Genomic DNA, 21,980 nt, shown 5'->3' with positions numbered 1-21,980 from the left:
GTTTCCCCATCTCTTAAAGTAAGGATTCTTAAATGAGAGAATATATTGGAAAGTCCTAAATGCTTTTTACAAGTTATAAGGCTTTATGAAAATCCAAGATGTTCTTAACTAACATAAGTTGGAGAATAAAGTGTTTGAAAGCATTGTGAACACTGTAGAAACTAAATTAATCATAATTTTAACCTCTTTTCCAAAGATTTGAACAAATAATACTTTTATCAATCTGCCTCATAGCAATGCCTTAAGCTTTCCACTAAGATGGATGCAGTGCCTGCCATACTTTTAAGGAATTACCTTTGTGGGGAAAGGAAACTTGGATGGCTCAGCTGTACTAGGCGTATGTATTGCTGTCAAAGGAGGAGGCCATGAATGGGTCATTTCCTGGAAAGAGATTTGGAAGGGGAAGAAAAAGCAAATTATAATTAGAAGACTCACTGCTACTTAACGTTTTGAATTTGATGTAGAACGGATTGATGGTAAATGGAAAGTACAATCTTAGAAGTTATTTCATGTACTTTAAAAAAAGCTTCTATTTCAGTGGGCTACATTGAAAAGTTGAAGCTCTCCAACATACAAAACTTCAAAAAGTCCATTTGCAGAAGACAATCAAGGTGTAGAAGGGAAATGAATTTAACTCCCTGAATATTATCGAGCACGTAAACTGTATGTAACAGGGACTGCCAGAGCTTGTGGAGCTGTGAAGACTGTAGGTAACAGGCTGGGCTGGAACAGCAGTCTCTCCTCTATGCATTCTTTCTCCCTCAGCTTCTTTATTGCATTTCCTGGAATTATTTCAGTTCAAAGGAAGAAGAACTTTCCTGTTTGACTTAAGCAAACAAGTAATTCAGGTCACTTGTTCCACTTGGGAGAGTTTTAATGGATTTGACCCTTCCCTGATACACACTATTAGCATGTAAGAACTTTTTTGAAGAAGAGGAACTTAAAATTACCTTTCTTTTCCATTAAGAGAAGCTTAATTTCTACTATTTTCTTGGTTGAAGAAAAGATTTCTAAAACTTACAATTGATATATGTATCTTGAATTATTCTAAACACATTCACAAATTTTACTTTGCTAAAAATACTTGTAAAAAACAGATATGTCAGAAAAAGATGTGTCAAATTGCAAATATACACACACACACATGTGTTTTTTTTAAAGGCCAAAATGGCATTGGAGATCATTAACTACAATCCCAATATCTCACAGACTGAAAAAAAACTGAGTTCCAAAATGACTGGGTCAAGACACCCCAGAAAGCTGAAGGTGGGTCCCACAAGTGTCAGATCTGCCCAGCAAACTGGCTTACACTCAGTGTGTGGCCAGGTGTGGTGGCTCACACCTGCAATCTCCAGCTTTGGGAGGCCAAGGTGGGTGAATCATCTGAGGTCAGGAGTTCGAGACCAGCCTGGCCAAGAGGGCGAAACCCCATCTCTACTTAAAAAAAAAAAAAAAAAGAAAGAAAATACAAAAATGAGCTGGGTGCAGTAGCGCATGCCTATAATCCCAGCTACTCAGGTGGCTAAGGCAGGAGAATGGCTTGAACCTGGGAGGCAGAGGTTGCAGTGAGCTGGGATCACACCACTGTACTCCAGCCTGGGTGACAGAGTGGGACTCCATCTCAACAACAAAATAATGATGAACACACAATTCTACCAGCAATCTGCGACCCGACAGCATGCTATATTACCCCTCCTGCACAACACATGATGCATTCTAACACCTCATTTTTTTCAAAATCCTGGCTAACCTATCTCCACAGAAATGTCATTTGACCCTTGCAACAGCTGGAGATGGCTTTCTATCAAGTACTTCCACTTCCAACCTCTGCACGTCTCCCCTTGTCTTTCCCCTTGCAGCTCCACGGGTTATCACAGCCTCAGGAGAGACAGCAGCAAACTTGTACAGTGACAAGCAATGTAACCAATGCTGGTTTTCTTAATTTTTGTTAAAAGTGAAATCATGCCCTTGTTTACTCACTGGACATCTGCTTTGTCCAGGACAGAACAGGAGATCTGTCCTAAAATATACCGGAAAGAATAATAGCTCTGAAGCTGAGACCTAGATTGCAATCCTAACTCCAACCCTTACCAGCCTTGTCAGCCTAGGTAAGTCATCTGAAGCCTCAATGCTAAGAGGTAAACTAGGACCACTTATTTTCAAAATATCATAAGGGCACTTTATGTACAGTGCTTGAATGAACAGTACACAGAAGGCACTTAATAAATTAAAAGCATTACAACTTTTTTTTTATTTTTTTGTTAAAGCATTATAACTTTTAATTAAAAGTCCAGTTTTAAAAGAATTTCAAAACTGCACCAAAGAAAGCTTCCAGCTGTTTCATTTATTGGATAATACTTTAAGGCACAGAACCATTATAATGTTACAATACAAAAACATGTAATAATTAATTGAGAAAGTATATGGAAACATCACCTTTATGTTTCTCAGTAATTTATTTGGAATCTCAATGGTATCTATGACTTCTAGTCACCAATTATTCCTAAACATCCATTGTACTCTCAATGCCTAAGGCTGTCCCAGCTATTAAATTAGGCAGTTGGAAAGTACATAAATTCTTTCAAACCCTAAGTGGTTCCCTGGTAGTCTGAGCATTTATATACTTCCCTACATGCCTAGCTTAGGAGAGGGACTTAAGAGAATTGGGGCCATTACTAAGAAGAAGAGGCTTCTCAGAAAGACTCTCAAGGCCATGATTTCACTTCCTACCTTAACAATGACTTGTCATGTGAACAGAGACAAATCACTGGGACCTACCTCAGTCCTGGCCCTCCAGGCCCAACAGCTACTGTCTTCTTCTCCTTGTTCATTTTGCTCTGGAGACACTGTCTAGTTCTAACTGTTCCTCTAATACACCAACCTGATAACTACTTGAGGCTTTTCCACCAATTTCTCCCTCTGCCTAGCCCTCTGTTTACTGGCCTGTTGCACTATTCATAGCATCCATCAACACTCGGCACTATATTGTATATTTCTCTTCCCCACTATGATCTCCATGATAGCAAGCACTCTGTTTTATCCACTACAACATCCCAGTGCTGTGGAGGCTTAACAAGTATTTGTTGAATAAACGAATGAGCATACAAATAGTGCTACCACTCATTGTACTGGCATCATGGAAATGCTGCACTGAGTTAATGCCTGCATTAATCCCCCAAGATCCTGTGCAGGCCAAGCCTCCCTGTAAGTAGAAAATCTGAGGTGTCTCCATGCGCCCACCAAGGGCACGTTGCCCTTTCTGGACTCTAGTGCACGACCATTGCTTGACAACTAACAGTGTTGGTCTGCTATCTTCTTACTCCATTAGCCTGCTGCAGTTACGGGCCACCGCTTCCCCTTCATTACAACACTTCCCCCTCAAATACTGCCTCCAGAGAACCAAACATTATCTTCTATGATTGATTTTCTCTGTTAGGAACCTATTTACTGTCTCTATCACCCATCAGAAAGATTTGTGTTTAGATTCCTGGCAATCTTAATAAATTGCTGGTACAAGATGAGAACGGGAACCAGGAGGCAACGGAAAGTAGTATCTGGATCAGCGTCAAGAGTTGAGAGCTGGAATGGACCCTAGAGATCATCCACCAGCCCAGGGCCTTCATTCTACCAATGAGGAAACCAAAGCCCGGTGGGGATGTATGACTTAACTGAGGTCACAGACAAAAGAGAAGGGACAGTCTCCAATATGAAAGGCCTATGATCTGTTCAGTCCTGGACATCATTCTGTTTGCTTTCCCAAGTTATGATTTCCAAATCATAAATGTGCATGATTTATGTACTGACCACTCACTCTCAAGCATTTTCAGGTAAGCAAGACATCACTAACATGATGTTGGGTGAGAAGGGAAGGAGGATAGATGGGTTCATTAAATTAAAAATGCTTGTCTGATGCTGTAATACCATCATTTCTAAATAAAGGATATGACATGTCTTATGCTAACACACACCAAAACCTAAGAGAAACATCTGACACATGCAGAAGACAACAAATCTGCACTGTTGCATTTACTTCTGAAATAATGATAGAACAAATCATGTACAATTTCAGAGGAAATACTAAGGCCTACAAACCATAGTGAAATTTTTTTTTAATGAAAAAGTAATTTTGTTTTTTTAAAAATTAAAAAAACACTAAGGCCATAGTTTATAATTAAGTGCCTTCTTATGTTTACAACTTGCCATGCCAAAAAATTTCAGAAATAGAAGAGGAAAAGGCCAATACAAAAATATAATCAAGGTAACTTATTTAATCTTACATGCTGGTTGACAAAAATTCCTCACTGTTTGCAGTTCAAAGTATGTTTCTCAGCTGGGCACAGTGGCTCAAGCCTGTAATCCCAGCACTTTGAGAGGCCGAGGCGGATGAATCACTTGAGGGTGTATCACTTGAGGTCAGGCATTTGAGACCAGCCTGGCCAACATGGTGAAACTCCATCTCTACTAAAAATACAAAAATTAGCAGGGCGTGGTGGTATGCCTGTAATCCCTGCCACCAGGCTGGGTGGCTGAGTCTCAAGAATTGCTTGAACCTGGGAGGTGAAGGTTGCAGTGAGCTGACATCACGTCACTGCACTCTAGCCTAGGCTACAGAACAAGACTCTGTCTCAAAAAAAAAAAAAAAAAAAAAAAAAAGTATGTTTCTCTAGAGGTTATTTCTTTCTCAGAAAACCCTAACTACAAAACAGGGGACAAAAGACTATAAAACTAAAACAATAAAACTGTTTTCCAAACAACTGGTTAGATACTATTACTGTCAAAAATTTCACAAGTGAGGAGATAACCAACATATTTAATTAGTGGTTTTGGCACCATCATTACCTAATACTTTAAAATGAAAAGTTAAAAAATAAAATTGGGAAAACATGTATTTTGAGAAAAAATGAGCAGTAGAGATTTAAATAACAGTCACTACATCTCTCCTACTAATTAAAAAAAAGAAAAACATGTCAGAAACTCTATAGTAAAAGACAAGAATATCATTAAAATTGACCTAGAAGCAAATTAAAAGCCACAGAAAAGGAAGAAAAAACACATGAAACCCTCAGTTTTTACAGTTATTGTACCTGTGCATTAAAATTAAACTCTGGATTTCCTGGAAATTAAAGGCAAAATGGGAGACATGATATTATACATAATTCTTCTCTGATAAAAAGAAAGAATGCCAGTTCATGAGGAAAATTAACACTATTCCCCTGGAATTAAATTCTAGAAGGAATTTGTCATCCTTGTACAAGAAAAACTGAACAAGTGGATAATGTATTCAATGATATATTTGTGGAAGCACAAATGTCCATGGCATAGTTTCAATAAACAAGAGCAAAAAGTAACCATTCAAGGTAAGTCTAAAGATGACCATTTACTTCCTGCTATTTTTCTTTTTATTTAAAATTTTAGGGTGCCACTGAAGAAGAGGCCATATGTACAAGACCACAGGTATTAGCTATCACCTACAGAATGCGAAGAGTTATCAATCAAGCACTGTTTAACCACTGGTGCTTCCCACACCACGTCAATACAGGGTGTTTCCTCTCTGGGAAGTGAGCAACTTTCCTGGGTCTTTATGGACAACCAGAAAAACTTATGAGAAATGTCATAAAAATCTGGTCCAAATTAAATGCCTTTTAGTTTGTATATGTCAATGTAATTAATAAAATCTGGCAGATACAACAAACATATGAAAAAATGCTCATTGTCACTGGTCATCAGAGAAATGCAAATCAAAACTACACTGAGATACCATCTCACGCCAGTTAGAATGGCAATCATTAAAAAATCTGGAGACAACAGATGCTGGAGAGGATGTGGAAAAACAGGAACACTTTTACACTGTTGGTGGGAGTGTAAATTAGTTCAACCATTGTGGAAGACAGTGTGGCAATTCCTCAAGGACCTAGAAATAGAAATTCCATTTGATCCAGCAATCCCATTACTGGGTATATATCCAAAGGATTATAAATCGTTCTACTATAAGGACACATGCACACGAATGTTCATTGCAGCACTGTTTTCAATAGCAAAGACCTGGAACCAACCCAAATGCCCATCGATGATAGACTGGACAGGGAAAGTGTGGCACATATACACCATGGAATATTACGCAGCCATAGAAAACGATGAGTTCGTGTCCTTTGTAGGGACATGGATGAACCTGGAAACCATCACTCTCAGCAAACTGACACAAGAGCAGAAAATCAAACACCGCATGTTCTCACTCATAGGTGGGTGTTGAACAATGAGAACACATGGACAAAGGGAGGGCAGCACTACACTTTAGGGAAATAGCAGAGGGACAGCAGGGGGTGGGGAGTTGGGGAGAGACAGCATGGGGAGAAATGCCAGATACAGGTGATGGGGAGGAAGGCAGCAAATCACACTGCCACATGTGTACCTATGCAACAATCTTGCATGTTCTTCACATGGACCCCAAAACCTAAAATGCAATAAATTTTTTTTTTTTAATCTGGCAGATAATTCAATTACATTCCAAGACTTCTGTTACTATTCTGGTTTACATCTGCCTTTGGAGATGGGAGTAGGGGAGAAGTGGTTAAAGGGGGCTGGGAATGGCAACTGTTGTTTATTTTTTATTTATTTATTTTATTATTATTATTATTTTTTGAAACATAGTCTCACTCTGCTGCCCACGCTGGAGTGTAGTGGCACAATCTCGGCTCATTGCAACCTCCACCTTCTGGGTTCAAGTGATACTCCTGAATCAGCCTCCCAAATAATTGAGACTACAGGCACAGGCCACCATGTCTGGCTAATTTTTTTAGTAGATACGGTGTTTTGCCATTTTGCCCAGGCTGGTCGCGACTCCTGAGTTCAAGCAATCTGCCAGCCTCAGCCTCCAGAAGCGCTAAGATTGTAGGCATGAGGCACCACACCCAGCCAATGGCAACTGTTCTTTAAAGTGAAAGTAAATGAATATACCCCCTGCCTACTTAAGTATTGCTTCAAATGAGAAAGAGTAGCAGTGAACTCACCTTTAGAATCTCTTCAACACAATGGACTTCATTGGAGTAGGTCTGCTGAAAGTGAAAAGCAAAAAACAAAAGGTTAGTAAACAAGGGTCAAGAGTGATGGTGTTGGTAGATGATTGTATGAATGCAGCAATACTCATCTCAAGGCTTACCTTCTACTAGCTAAGTATTAAGAACTTTACATTTGAAGCCTGGGCAACATGGTGAAACCCCATTTCTATCAAAAGCAATACAAAAATTAGCCATGCAAGGGGTACATGTCTGTGACCTCAGCTACTCAGGAGGATCGCTTGAGCCAGGGAGGTGGAGGTTGCAGTGAGCCAAGATCACTCTGGCTGCATATATATAACAACGACTTTACATTTGGATGAAGTAAGACCATAGAGATGAATCTAACTTAATCTTGTTAGGAAACATAGTAATGATGGAGACACTGGTAGACTAACTGTTGACCCTCAGGTCAGAAGTTTCTAATGGAAAATTTCTTTATTAACGAAAATTAGTATATTAGTAAACCTAGGGAATAACAGATATACAAAATGACATTAGAATAGGTGTCGCAGTCAGCTACCTTATAGTAACAGCTAACCTACTGGCCACATTAAATGAAAACAAAGACGATGATCATCTGAACACGTTACTGCTCCAAAGTAAGGGGTCCTAAATCCAATCAAGGATAGCCTATTATTTATAAACATTCTAGCCTGCCAAAATTCATTTTAAAGTTAAAAATACCTCTAAAGTCAGCATTTCACCTTATACATACATGCATACATACACACACGCACACAAAATTTTCCCAGAGAAAGACTGTAAGGGGAAGAGAGATTAATTATCTTAAATAGCAGAAAGATCCACTATTTCTACCTCTTCCTTATACCTAGCTAAACAAATAATGATTATTGCTGCTGCTGGTATCACCACCAGACAGTGCCTAGGGAGTGGTATTTTACAGTCTACATATTTTGAAGAGCAGAGAACGTGGGCAAAGTTAAATTAAAATCAATACTTTTTCTGAACTAGAGACATAAGGTTTTCAATGGAACAGCAACTTGCTCTGTGTCAATTTGTGAGCCAGGCACTGTGGGCACAGTACAGCAAGTACTATACAACATAAGACTTTCCCATTATTTCCACTGCTATGCATGAAGCTCTGCTCTTTTGGTCCATTTAATACAATACCTACCTTGCAGCTACAGAACAGTTCGCAAGGGATTCTTTGCTGTTCCTGGCTCTAACTTAAGTGTAATTTAACATAGCACTGGTTGCTAATTTGCAACCTAGGGTTTATTAATCTACCATTTCCCTCATTCCAATTCACTCTATGGAAGAAGGAAAAGAAAAGATAGAGCATACGAACATTCACACCATCCTGTAATTGAATCTAATGGACATGTCAAAATTCAGATGTAGGCTAGGCATGGTGGCTCACACCTGTAATCCCAGCACTTTGGAAGGCCGAGGCAGCCAGACTGCCTGAGCTCAGGAATCTGGGACCAGCCTGGGCAACATTGTGAAACCCCATCTCTATCAAAAATAAAGAAATTAGCCAGTCTCATAATCCAGTCTCAAAATAGATAAAAATTTTAAAATAAAATTTAAAAATTAACAAAAAAATGAGATGGAGTCTGTTTTTAAAACATGCACATTTCCTGGAAAGTCTTAATAAAATGTCGGTGGTTTGTTACTATAAAGGTAGGGCCAGGAAGTCAGGTATAACCAAAGAGAATCAAGAGTGCCCCTTACATCTGGCGGGAACCACTGGACTCATCTCCAGGCATTATGCACGCAAACAACCAGGACTGCTTTTTGTTTTCAAAACCATTAAGTAACACCTAAAAACTAGACCAAACATTTGTGCTCTATTTTAGCCCAAATGTAAGATACAGAAATAAATGCTGTTTTTACCTGAGGGTAAAATGTAATTGTGTTCTATGGTTTCAATTTTTTACACACATCATTAGAAAAAATGACAATTAAAATTTGAAGGTGAATCAACAGAACAAGCACATGACTATGCTGAGTCTGGAAAATACTTTCCCCACATTCTACATGTTGTTGGAATGAGACTAGAAATCCAATCAAAATATTTGGCAACCAATAAAAATAGTACAGCACATTTGAAATGAAGGCAAAAGAGATTTGTCGGTTGTTTCCAACACAAGTTCAAAAAGCCACACCCTTTCAAGAGACTGCTTTTTTCTGATCTTCATAATTGCTCAAGCAGTTGACACTTTGCCAAGATGTTTCATGTCACCGAAATACTCATTTTTTCAAGAGTTTTGTTATGTGGGATGAACCAAGACTGATGAAATTCTGAGAGCTTATTTTAGATTAGCAACATTTACCTTATCCAGATACTAATAAGTAGTCACCACTTAACCCATTTAAAATTCTAAAAGGTCTTAGATTCAAGCATTAGTTGGTTAATATACTGTTCATTTTCCTGGCAAGTCCATTATGGGAGTGAAGGTGTTTCAAAGGGGAACAGGGATTTCATTCCAAATATGTGAGGGCATATCATATTTAGGGATCTCCACAAAGCACTGTGTCCACTGGCAAATAATTGGAAATGAGCAAAGGCCAAACAGCAGGAGCCTAGCTACCTTTACAGTGCATCCACACAATGGCATGTTATGCAGGTTCAATAACATAAACAGGTGTTCGCATGGAAAGATGTTCAAGATATACACTTTTAACTTTTTCTTTTAATATAATTTCATACTTACAGAAAAACTGTAAAAACCAGTAAGCGGATTTCCCACATACATTTTACCCAGATTTCCCAAACGTTAGCACTTTATATTTGCTTTATATTTTTCTCTTCCACCCACATACATTTTGAACTGTTTAAGTCAGAGAGTTAATGTCCCTTTATCCCTAAATACTTTTGTGTATACCAAAACACACTGTAAACCTATATTTAAAAGAGAGGCTACTAAAAAGTTTGCACAGTATGAGCTCATTTTATGTTCCATCTATCTACGATTCACATCTTCACTCTTCTCTCTATCCAAATTAGAGACACTTAAACTAGAGGATAGATCTTTCAGATTTGTTTGCAGGGGACAAGCTGTAAGGACAGGCTGCCTTGTCTCATAAAGTGCAACTTGGCACGTCCAAGCATGCCACTGGAAGGAAGTTTTCCAAAAGGGGAGGAGCAGTTGAACAAACCATTACATCCTAATCCCCTGATCCCTTTCTTTTCTTTTTTTAGAGATGGGGTCCTGCTATGGTGCCCAGGCTGGCCTGGGCTCAAACCATTCTCCTACCCCAGCCTTCAGAGTGTAGCTGGAACCATACACATGTGACACTGCACCTAGCTCCTAACCCCTTTCCTAAAGTTCACTTTCCCAATAGAGTCTCCAGCCAAATACTGCTACTCCTACCAAAAGGAGCCAGGCTCTCCCTTTAACACCATGGCCAAACAATAAACAATTGGTTCTGACCAGCTCTCTCTAAACCACAGCTGAGATAAGGTTGAAGACATTCAATGTAAGACTTCCTTAAAGAACATGAAATGATAAAAAGCAACAATAAACATTTCTATGATAGTTGCACAAATCAAGAAAATCTAGTTTTTAAGTCCTTCTCTGGCTAGCTCTTTCCTCAATGGTATAGATACCGGCTTTAACATGACCACAAAACTCATTGCCTTCTCCCACCCTCAATAACTATTAACAGGTTCCTAGAGGATATGAGCTCTCCTCTTCAGCCTATCTACAGCCTCCTCACACATCTGGCTTCCTGTATGTAGAACAACCTCCCAGTAGAGAACACACTTTCCTCCGATATGGCCTTAACACAGGAGCCATATTCAAATTTTTTTAAATGATAGCAGCTACTTACTGAATGCATATTATACTTCACATTGCATTAAACTTTTTACAGGTAATTATTACCTCAATTTGATACCATCAATTGTAAGATACACCATTATTAGCATGGGAGGTGGGGAGACTACCCTAAATGTACCCATCAACTGTAAGATACATCCCTATTACAGAAACTTTAAAATGCCTGAGGGAATTCTGTATAAAGCTCTATTTAATACTCACATCAACCTTTGTGGTAGGTATTATCCTAGTTTTTAAAATGAGGAGACATGCCTTTGGAGTCCATGATGAGGTATTTAAAAATAAAATAATTTTAAAAATAAAATGAGGAAACTGAATCCTAGAGAAATTAAGTTAATCTATCCAAGGACACACAAAAGCTCTGAAGCAGCTGAGCTGGCTCAGAATACTGTTATAGTGAGTATATGTAATACTGTTATCATTTTAAAAACCTCAATATTGCTGCAAGAAACAAACATATTAGCATTTTAGGTGGGTGTGTGATTCCAGTTGTCCTATGCATAACCTAAAACATTTTTTAAAGAGCTATGTTTTTCCTTTGTTTCTACAAAGAAGCATTTTGGTATTCACATTTAACCGCCTCTTCCTACCAGTGCTTCAAACCAGAAAAGGCAGCAATGCTGGCCGTGGCCTGATTTCTCACTCCTCCTGGAATGACATTGTGTAATTGTAAGGAAATGCACTGATAAAATAAAATATGTGAGTGAATGTCTTCTAAGTATGACACGGTTTGTTTTAATAAGCTAGAAAGAGCTGGCTGAAGAAATACGCCACTGAGACAGAGAGGCTCTTGCAATATTGTGTTTTAAATCTCTCAAGTTTCAACAGAGCAGCATTTTTATAACAATGCTATTCTGAAAAAGGCTTAGTTATCACTAACCAGGAAATACAGGGAGCACAAAGGCAGCATGCTGACAAGGGAAGCCAAGAGATCTTGGATTCTAGATCTGGCTCTGCTGAAGACTGGCGCTGAATCTTGAATAAGATTCATCCTCTTTGGGACTATTTCCTCATTGTGATAAGATATAGTATTACCCAACCTAACTACTTCTCAGGTTTGCTATGAAAGTCAAACATGAAAATATCACACTTTGATGGTTTTTACATCAAAAGGCACTGATATATGGAATAAGAGGTGGCGCCAACATTATCAAGGCATTCTTTAACAGCACTACAGCGTTTTTAAAAATCCCAATAGGTTAACTATCCAAAGTTTAATTTTTAAGAGAGCAAAATAAATGTCCCAGCTATTTTTCTTCAAATGGGTCACCACCTTTTGGATTGCTATCCAGTCATTACTATCTATTTGCTGCTCATCTACCCCCAACTCACTAACTGGTAAGTGACACTTTTGCCCCTATCTGGAGCTCTCTTCCCTCTTCCATCTGTGTCAGGATAATTACTCCCGAGCCCTCAGGTTGCAGATGAAATACATCTTTTGGAAAACATCCCCTGATGCTCCCTTACTCCCAAAACTGTCCAGGTTCTCTTGCAGATGCTTCCATAGCTGTCCATACTTTGTTACTGTATCCTCTCTACTCCCTCAAGATTACATATTCTGTGGAAATTAGGGCCAGAACCCTCGCTGCATGACAGGGTGCCCGCCACACAGAGGCAACCCATAAACATTGGCTGGTACGTTTTCAGTCCCAGAACTCAGAATTTGAAAGTTTCTCTTACAGTGTTAGACACTTAGAAGAGTAGTCTGGATTGTAAAGCAATATCTTAATTAACAAACTACATGGAAATAAACATACAAGAGACAGAAAGATAATTGTTTTGCATTGTTTTTTCCCTGGAAACATTAAAACTACTGAGAAACTACTTTTCACATACCAGACTGGATTAACGATACTACATCTATGAGATAGAAGTGGGGAAGCAGGTGCTCAAATCCTGTGTAGGAGGGTTAAATGCTACAACCTTTAGAGACATTAACGTGGCAATAGCCAGCAAATTCTAATTACACAGACAGTACTCTGACCTCTAGCACTGTCTCCTACATGTTCTCTCTCTCTTTCTCTCTTTCTCTCTCTCTCTCTCTCTCTATATATATATATATATATATATGTACAAAGTTATTCGCTTCACCCTAGTTTGCAGATAGCAAGATACTGGAAACAATCTAAATGTCCACCTACAGATAACTAACTGGCTAAGAAATGATGGTACCCACCACCGACAAATAAATAAATGCTATGCAACTACGACAAAGAATGAAGATGGTCTTTGTGCACTGATTTGGAGTTACGTCCAAGACATACTGTTAAGAAGAATAAATATACAATATGCATTATATGCCAGCATTTCTATAAATGAAAAAAGTATTAATGAGAAGAAAACATGTATATGGAGTTGCTTATTATGCATAAAATGTCACTGGGAATAATACACAAGAAATTCCTAACATCAATTACTTCTAGAAAAGGAGGCTGGGGAATGGAAGCTGGGGGAAGGAAAAGGGGAAAAGATTTTCAATGTATATCCTTTTTTTAACCTTTTAAATTCTGACCTATTACCTATTCATAAATAAAAATACAAATATTAGATTGAAATATAAATAGATCTACAGCCATACCACCCTGAATGTGCCCGATCTCGTCAGATCTAGGAAGCTAAGCAGGGTCGGGCCTGGTTAGTACAAAAACAAAAAACAAAAAAAGGAAAAAAAAGAAGTAGAAATAGAAATCCTCTTCTCAAAGTACAGCTAAATTTTCTATTAGCCTTCCTCTATGTAATTTACCTTACTCCAAACATACACCTATGTTAACCTGTCCCCAGCTTACACCTTGGTGCTCTGGGCACATCCCACGTAATACAGACCACATCAAATTTTTGTAAAAAATAAAACCGATTTCCAGTCAGCCTTCCCTACTAGACCTCGAGTTACTACAAGACTTGCTCAGAAGGGCTGGCCCAGTGTTCAATTGCTAAATTCACACATTTCCCAAACTAGACTAGAAAGTTATTGAAAGAGAAGCATTTTTTAAATTCTCGATCTCCTTTTTGTTAATCAGTCATACTTAAATAGTGAGAAGACATACCTGAGATGAACAAAAACTTATAGGGTTGTTTTGAGGAAGAAATAAGATAATGCATGTTAAAACTAGTTCCATACAAATAAATATATCCATTTATATGAGGACACCATAATCATCATTTCTAAGAAACAGATTAGAGGAGGAGACCAAAAGGCCTGGCTGAACATGGTTTGACATAAAATTAATTGTGTTCAATGGATACACAGTAAATTACATGAATAGCTAAGCCTGTTCCAAGAACATGTTCATACTGTCTGGGTGTGCCTACATCGCTGGAAAATGTATAAAGGGACCAACAGTAATTTTATTTTCACAAGCATCAAGCCCTATGGGCAACCACCCGTCTATCTATACACCCAGAATTCTAGGATAAACATTTTTAAAATCCCTGGACAGATATATGAGCACACTTACAGTCCAAATTAAAACAAAGAAAACAAAAACAAAAAGCAGCCATGCTAAAGATTGTTAATATGAAAGAAGGAATGATGGATTAGAAAACAAGGAATAAGGTGCTCCAAACAGCTTTCCTAAAAATAAAGTGTTATTACATTGAGTTTCAAAACTAACTTTAGCTGTTAAATCCTCCCTTAAAAATTATCAGCCACTCTTCATCTCATCCTAGACATCTTTAAATAATGGAAAGGTTTCAGATAGTTCCTTAAAAGTGATAAGCTCTAATACATAGCAAAAAAAACTACTCTCACGTTTCCTGAATGACTCTTTTTAATGTCAAACTGCCTGCCACATGTGAAGGCTAACACAAATTAAGCTAAGTGCAGAAATCTCTATAGTTCTCCAAATAGATTTTTCAGAGAGAGGAGAAATGAGTTAGATTTTAAAAGATCATTTAAAAATAATGAGGAATCTCTAGGTCACCTACAGTTATCTCCCAACAAAAATTTATTATGGAACAGGCAAGGAATTCTACTCCTACTGGGGGAACATAGAAAAAAGGGGGTAGGGCATCACAGGGATGTCACAACGACTGGCTGCCCTCTTCTAGAAGCTTTCCCTCGGCCGGGCGCGGTGGCTCAAGCCTGTAATCCCAGCACTTTGGGAGGCCGAGGCAGGTGGATCACGAGGTCGAGAGATCGCGACCATCCTGGTCAACATGGTGAAACCCTGTCTCTACTAAAAATACAAAAAATTAGCTGGGCATGGTGGCACGTGCCTGTAATCCCAGCTACTCAGGAGGCTGAGGCAGGAGAATTGCCTGAACCCAGGAGGCGGAGGTTGCGGTGAGCCGAGATCGCGCCATTGCACTCCAGCCTGGGTAACAAGAGTGAAACTCCGTCTCAAAAAAAAAAAGAAGCCTTCCCTCCCTTGACTCTCCAACCACATTCAACTCTGGATTGTAACCCTTAGTGTTAGTCTGTCTCCTCCAGACTGGCTTCCCATAGGCAGGAACTAGGGTTCATTAATCTCTGTATCCCTCACAAGGCCTTAGCAAAATTCTAGACTCACACTGAAACACAATTAATATTTAAGAAATGAACAGAGTCAATCGCATGGCATTTCAAAAGAAATTCAGATACATAAAATAACCGAAAAGTAATTGTAGAGTTATTTTATGGTGAATTCTCAATCTCTTTCCGGGGAAGCAATATATATTGGCACATATAGGTAAAACTCCGAACAACTTCATAGAACAGTGACATTTTTAAGATGTAAAAGTCTTCGAATTTTAACAAGGGATTATCTTGTGACTATAATCCATCAATCACCACCACCTAATCAGATATTTTCACCTATAGGAGTAGTTGCCTAAATGCAGTTTGGGGACATAAATTTCTCAGAATGCAAAGTTTCAGATACGACAGTAACATCACATAAAATTTGGGTAGGATAAAGGAAGGATGTATGCCTCCTTGAGATAGAAGATGAAGAAATAATACTCCAGGATAAACACTGGAAGATCATGTTAGAGATGTGCTAGCACCCCAGTTAATTTAATAAATGAGAGCCTAATATATCCTATAGATAGGAGAGATATATAATATATATCAAATATGTGTATATTTGTGTATATATGTGTACATATGACTATATATACACATATTTATATATATACACACATTGTGTATGTGTACATATATATGTATACGTGTATATATGTGTATATATATGTGAATATATATACACATATTTATATAAAAAATTTTTTTAACTTACCTTTGGGTAAATTGCTCTTTTATAAGTGAACTATATTACCTTCTTATCTTTCATCAACTAAAGCAAAAACAAGCTAAAAAAAAAAAAAAAGCCACTAAATCCTAGAACATCACTGAAACTTATAAAACCTAATAGGAAGAACTATTTTTAAAAAGCAGTTCTTTAAAGATCAATATGAATAATTAGAAAAATTGTTTCTTTCCAGTTGGTCATTTTGATTATATTAGTAAGGTAATTTGCATCATTAGTGTCATAAAGATATTTTTCTAAAGCATAAAAAATTTGTAAAGGTTCAGTCTGTATTAACTGAGCTTAAAACATTCTGGAAATTTTGTTTTGATCTCTACAAAGAGGGCCTCTTTCAATTATGAAACCAAGGATTCCCGTTCTTGAGACACAGTTAAAATGCAAATGAAAACAACGAGTAGCTGTTGTCTACATACATAATTGTAAACACTCACCGGATAAGAATATGCAAATAATATGAGAGTAGTAGTAACAGTGCTAGTTTTACTGATTTTGTTACCATTATATATCCCGAGATCATATATAATTTTTAGTATGTTTGCAAGGCTTCTGTATAGTTGCATGAAACAGTATATATGCAGAAATCTTTTTAGTACATATTATGACAATATGTCAACTAATGGTGCAAAAGTTAAAAGAAGTGGGGTGTGCTGGGATAGGTTTAAACTCACTTAACAACAAAGTACCTGAATGAAAAACAAATGTAAAAAACTTATCACTGTTTGACAGTAAATGTCTAATCTCAGTTATTCACCAACTTCCTAACTATTGACTGTGAACCATTACCATTCACCATGTAATAAGGGGAATCAGAATCCCCAATGGTCTAAGACTTTAAAACACTGTGCCTTTGATGAAAGATCACATGAGGCCCCATGAAGCCCATTGTGGGCACAGCAGCCATGAATGATTAAGTAAGAATGGCTAAAAGGCACTGCTTTAAAAAAAAAAAAAAAAAAAAAGGCATCACAAAGAACAAGTCTAGACACTGGTTCCATTCCAGCAATAATCAACTGACAAGTCCTTTAAATGGCCTAAATTATATGATCTATTTCCCCTTGCACAAGCAACTGTGCTCACTAAAACCTCAGAGCAGTTTCTGGAGAAATTTAATTTTTATTTTTTTTCAGTAGGACCATCAATTTGCAAAGCAAGAGTAGCCTTTCAGTTAAAACCTATCACTGCAGGGAGGGTGTGAAACTGTAGCCTGGTGGTGTTCTGTCACATGCTCCTGCCCTGCATCCCCCCACCCAGTCCTACACACAACACACGCACATGCACACGCACACGCACAAGCATTCTGTCTCTCAAATCGTATTAACGAATCGCTCTGAGTCAAAACACTACTAAATTACTTTGTCAACCATGACAGGATTTATAGATAAATAAACCTGTATTTCTGCTCTCTATCAAATTTAAGTGCAAACAATGTTCAGTAAGCATGTTTAATTCTATGCTGCATAGACTGCCTGCCTGGACATTTACTTCTTTCAGAGCTGAACATAAACTAAGATTATAGAAGCACCAGAAAAAAAGAAGAAAAAATAACTTTGTATCAGTTTCTGGATGAGGTTGAAAGAAACTGAAGTCATATGAGTCAGATAAGCCATTTAATCCACGCTTTGTCTGAAAGGACATAAAGATTTTATCCTGGGTTTATTCCAGCATTAATCTTAACAGCCTCTTCTGGAGTAGGTGTTGGTTTTCTGTCTCCTGGCATCGATTATTCAAAAACCAAAAAAAACCCAGAACCCAGAGCGGGGGAAAAGGAAAGAAAATTATTGAAGTGGTAGGCTAGAGGCATATATACTCTGAGGAAACAATCTGAGCCCCAAACACCCTGGGGATTACTGACACTATAACAAACACAAAAGAGAAAAGGCAAATAAAGATGACCTTGCCCTTTACATCTTAATTCTGAACAAGGAAATCCACCCCCCGCGGGCCCCCCCCCCTTTTTGGCTTTAATTCTGAGTAACGAGCAATCAGGTTAATTACTAGGGTCTAGAAAAAGGGCTCACTATCATCCTGGGAATGTACAATTCACTTAATATCAGAACATTATAAACAGTTATACATTATTTATTTAAGCCTATCAAAAAGTGCCAAAATTTAAGGAACTATTTTGTTTTTCTATAACCTATCAATAAACAGATTCGGTCTTTTTTTTTTTTTTTAAGGCTTCCTAATCCCACTGAAGCAGACAGACATAATCTTTTTCTGCATTATCTTTGTATACAAATTTGGTCTAAAACTATAGACAAACTACATCAGACTTCCAGCAAGACTCATCTGATACACTGATTTAGTGAACTGGCGAAAGTGAAAATATATTTAATACAAAAGTTTGGAAATAAGACTTCCTTCGACAAACGCCAGTATTTCTTTTTTTTTAAATAAACACAAGGCGCTGGGCTCGGTGGCTCATGCCTGTAATCCCAGCACTTTGAAAGGCTGAGGGCAGGCGGATCATTTGAGGTTAGGAGTTTGTGACCAGCCTGGCCAAAATGGTGAAACCCTATCACTACTAAAAATACAAAAAATTAGCTGGGCATGGTGGCACAAGCCTGTAATCTTCAGCTACTCGGGAGGCTGAAGCAGGACAATCGCTGAACCTAGGAAGTGGAGGTTGCAGTGAGCTGAGATCATGCCACTGCACTCCAGCCTGAGCAATACGGCAAAACTCTAACCTCAAAAAATAAAAATAAAAATAAAAAATAAATAAATACAAAGGGCAGAATAGATATATAAAAGTTATTCTTGAATTTATTTTAAATAGGTATTTAATAAGTGCCAAGGAGAAAATTGTTTAAAAAATAAATGTACTCTCCATACCTTCTGAATTTAAAACCTTTTAAGCATTCATATTATTTTCTCTCCATCTCAATTTACTTCTCTCGTCATCTGCCTCTGACTTCACACACCAACACACACACACAAGCAGGAAATTTAAAAGGTTCCCTTTGGACTTTAATCAAGAGCTCTTGACTCTAAATGCCAACCTTTTCAGGAGTTTTGAGGCACAAAGTAACTCAATCACATTCATCACAACCCCCAATATTCTTGCATTCACTATCTTTCCTGTTTCTTCCCGTTCCCTCCATACTTTTCTATACAGAATACAGAATCTATGCAATAGACAAGAAATCATATAGAAAATACTGTTCTAATAGTAACAACAAAAGCAACTGCCTTTGAAACTGCCTTTAGAAAATGGGAGGGTCATACCAGCACAAGTAAATGATATCTCAGTTGTACATCAACCCATTGTGGCCCTCCTGACTACTTCATCCACCTGGCACACAGCCCATGGGAGAATGCTCCTGGAGCCATGGCACTGCTTTCCTGGCATCATAATCATGCTGACAGCTTGGAGGTGAGGAAGGAAATGTATTATTTAAAAAAATTTTAAAGGTCTTTCAACTTGAATTTCTTTCACTGGCATAGAGCAGTATCCTCCATAAAAATGAGCAGTGTTATTTGCATAGCCACAGCAATGCTGTCTACCAGGCTACACAGGCATGAGTATCACAGTAAATGCACCTGAAATGACTGAAGACAGGCCCCTGGGCAGATCCGTTTTATCTTTTTTATTATCTCTTCTAAGTAAATCTTTAAAAGCCATCTCAATGTCCAACAGTTGTTTCCTTAATAAATAATTTACCAAAAGCTTCTTGTGGAATAAAATATACCAGTTTTTTCCTACACTTACCTAGAACCCTGTATTTAAAAAAAAAAAAAAAAAAAAAAAGACTGGTGGGGAACTTAAAAGTCACCAGAAAACTACTGCCTTCTATGGTAACAGGTCCTCCAACTCATTTTATAACATAGTTCTTACTAAAAACAGCCAAAAAGGTATAACTGGCCTATATTCAAATCAATCAAAGAAAAAATTATACTAATAATTTGGGGTTCTTCCTCTCTCATTGCTTTTTGGCTAGTTTCTCAGTAGTCTTGGAGTTGACTTAAGCGGACTCACTATAGCTAACAATTCCTGTCTCCTGAGAGGAAAAAAAAAATGAAAATACTATCATACTCTATTAATTTTTCATCACATAAATTTACACCCCTACAAGATACAGACAGATCGCAAACTATGCTGAATAAACTAATGAGAACCATAAAGCTAGAAAGACACTGAAATTTTTCTAGTACACCTGCCTGTATTGAAGGAACATTATTTTGAAGTTTTTCTAGACTCGTGAAAATTAACACTGTTTGTACGTTAAAACTTGGGTAGGAGCTCCCATCGTCTTTTAAATTTGACTTAAATTCTAAGTTTCTTACAAGAAACAACAAATACAATCTTGGATGGTGTGCACACACATGTATAAATGCATACACATCCATATATATTTAGGCTTTTAAGCTGCCAATATTTTCAGCTTTTAGCCTTTCAGGAAGATTTTTAAAAAACCATAAACATCTGCCAAGTGATCCAGAAATTCAAGTCCAGAGTTTGAAAGATGAAGAAAAGGCCAGGTACGGTGGCTCACATCTGTAATCCCAGCACTTTGGGAGGCTGAGGTAGGTGGATCATGAATGAGGTCAGGAGTTCAAGACCAGCCTGGCCAATATGGTAAAACCCTGTCTCTACTAAAAATACAAAAATTAACTGGGCGTGGTGTTGCATGCCTGTAATCCCAGCTACTCAGGAGGCTGAGGAAGGAGAATTGCTTGAAACCAGGGGGCAGAGGTTGCAGTGAGCTGAGATTCCCACCACTGCACTTCAGCCTGGGCAACAGAGAGAGACTCCATCTGAAAAGAAAGGAAGGAAAGAAAGAAAAAGGAAGAGAAGAGAAGAAAGGAGGGAAGGAAGGGAGAAATCCTGAGTAGTAAGAAATAGTTTATCTGATGTTTATGTTTTGAATTTCTTTCAAATATACTGCCAAAAATATGCTGTGATTCTCTCCAGATATAAAACTCTAATATTACACTTTCCCACTGTCACTCTCATCATTATTTCAGTAGAATAAAATAGGGGGTAAGGGGAAAACAGAAAGCAAAGGAAAGGAGGAATGGGGGAGAAGGGGAAGGGGAGGGAGAAGAGATGATAGGAGATGGAGGGAGGAGAAAGAGGGAGGAGAGGGAAAGAGGAGAGAAAAAGGAGAAGAGGAGAGAAGAGAGAGAGGAAGGAGAAAGCAAGGAAGAGAGAGGAGAAGAGTGAGGAAAAGAGGGAAGAAGGGAAGAGGAAGAGAGGGAGGGATAGAGAACGACAGAAGAGAAGGGAGGAGGTGGAGACAGAAGGAAAGGGAGGGAGAGAATGAATCCATAATCTAAACTAACAACCATGCAAATCTCAAGAGGTATTCCAAGTCCCTAGCGGTAACCAATTAAAAAAAAAAAAAAAAAAAAAAAAGGCTGCACCACGCCACCTGTCTATTACCAATCAAGTTTATACAAAGGGAGGGGTCACGGGAGGGGCAGAATACCTGTGGCTGGAAAACTTATTTACCGTGTTTATAAGGTCATGCACTAAACCACAGAGGTCATTTTGATCCTTCTCTTCTTCCATGTTAGCCCCTAACTCAGGGGGGCAAAAGAAAAGAAGAGAAGAGAGACAAGACACATCAGCTTTCTCTTTCGGCCTCACCTCTCACTTACTTCCCTACCCTCCCTCCTCCCCACCTGAACCTCCAGCTGCTGCATACTTACTGTGGGGCAGCTGTACACTGCGGGGCACTCACCTCCGTGAACATGTCTTACTGCCTTCCCACATGGCAAAAAAGCTTTCCTGTTTTCATACATCTCCTTGCCAGCCCTAATCGGTGCCACTAGGTCACTGTCTCGTGTGCTGGCGGCTGCAATGGCGGCCCTTACAGAAAAGAACTTTGAATCTCTTCCCTTGTACTAAGCCATAAGAAGCAGTGAGTGCT

The 21,980-nt window shown here is 38.3% G+C and overlaps 1 protein-coding gene across 6 annotated transcripts in view; it reads right to left on the bottom strand.

Annotated features, from left to right (window-relative positions):
* The window catches only part of AFF1 (ALF transcription elongation factor 1), a 206,818-nt gene that overhangs the window by 53,306 nt on the left and 131,532 nt on the right, over positions 1-21,980 (bottom strand). For 3 of the 6 annotated variants that reach the window (XM_074396407.1, XM_039468192.2, XM_003923985.4), the window contains 2 exons: positions 7,008-7,052; positions 295-381 (listed from right to left, as the gene is read on the bottom strand). In XM_074396407.1, the coding sequence (XP_074252508.1) occupies positions 295-381; positions 7,008-7,052 (132 nt within the window). The remainder of the gene's footprint in view (positions 1-294; positions 382-7,007; positions 7,053-21,980) is intronic. The other 3 variants (XM_039468193.2, XM_074396410.1, XM_074396411.1) reach the window with 3 other exon arrangements.

The sequence above is a fragment of the Saimiri boliviensis genome, chromosome 3 (assembly GCF_048565385.1).
Source record: "Saimiri boliviensis isolate mSaiBol1 chromosome 3, mSaiBol1.pri, whole genome shotgun sequence".
NCBI classification, from domain to species: Eukaryota; Metazoa; Chordata; class Mammalia; order Primates; family Cebidae; genus Saimiri; species Saimiri boliviensis.
Note: the sequence above shows the minus strand (reverse complement) of the source record. Positions and strands in the feature narration are given on the sequence as shown.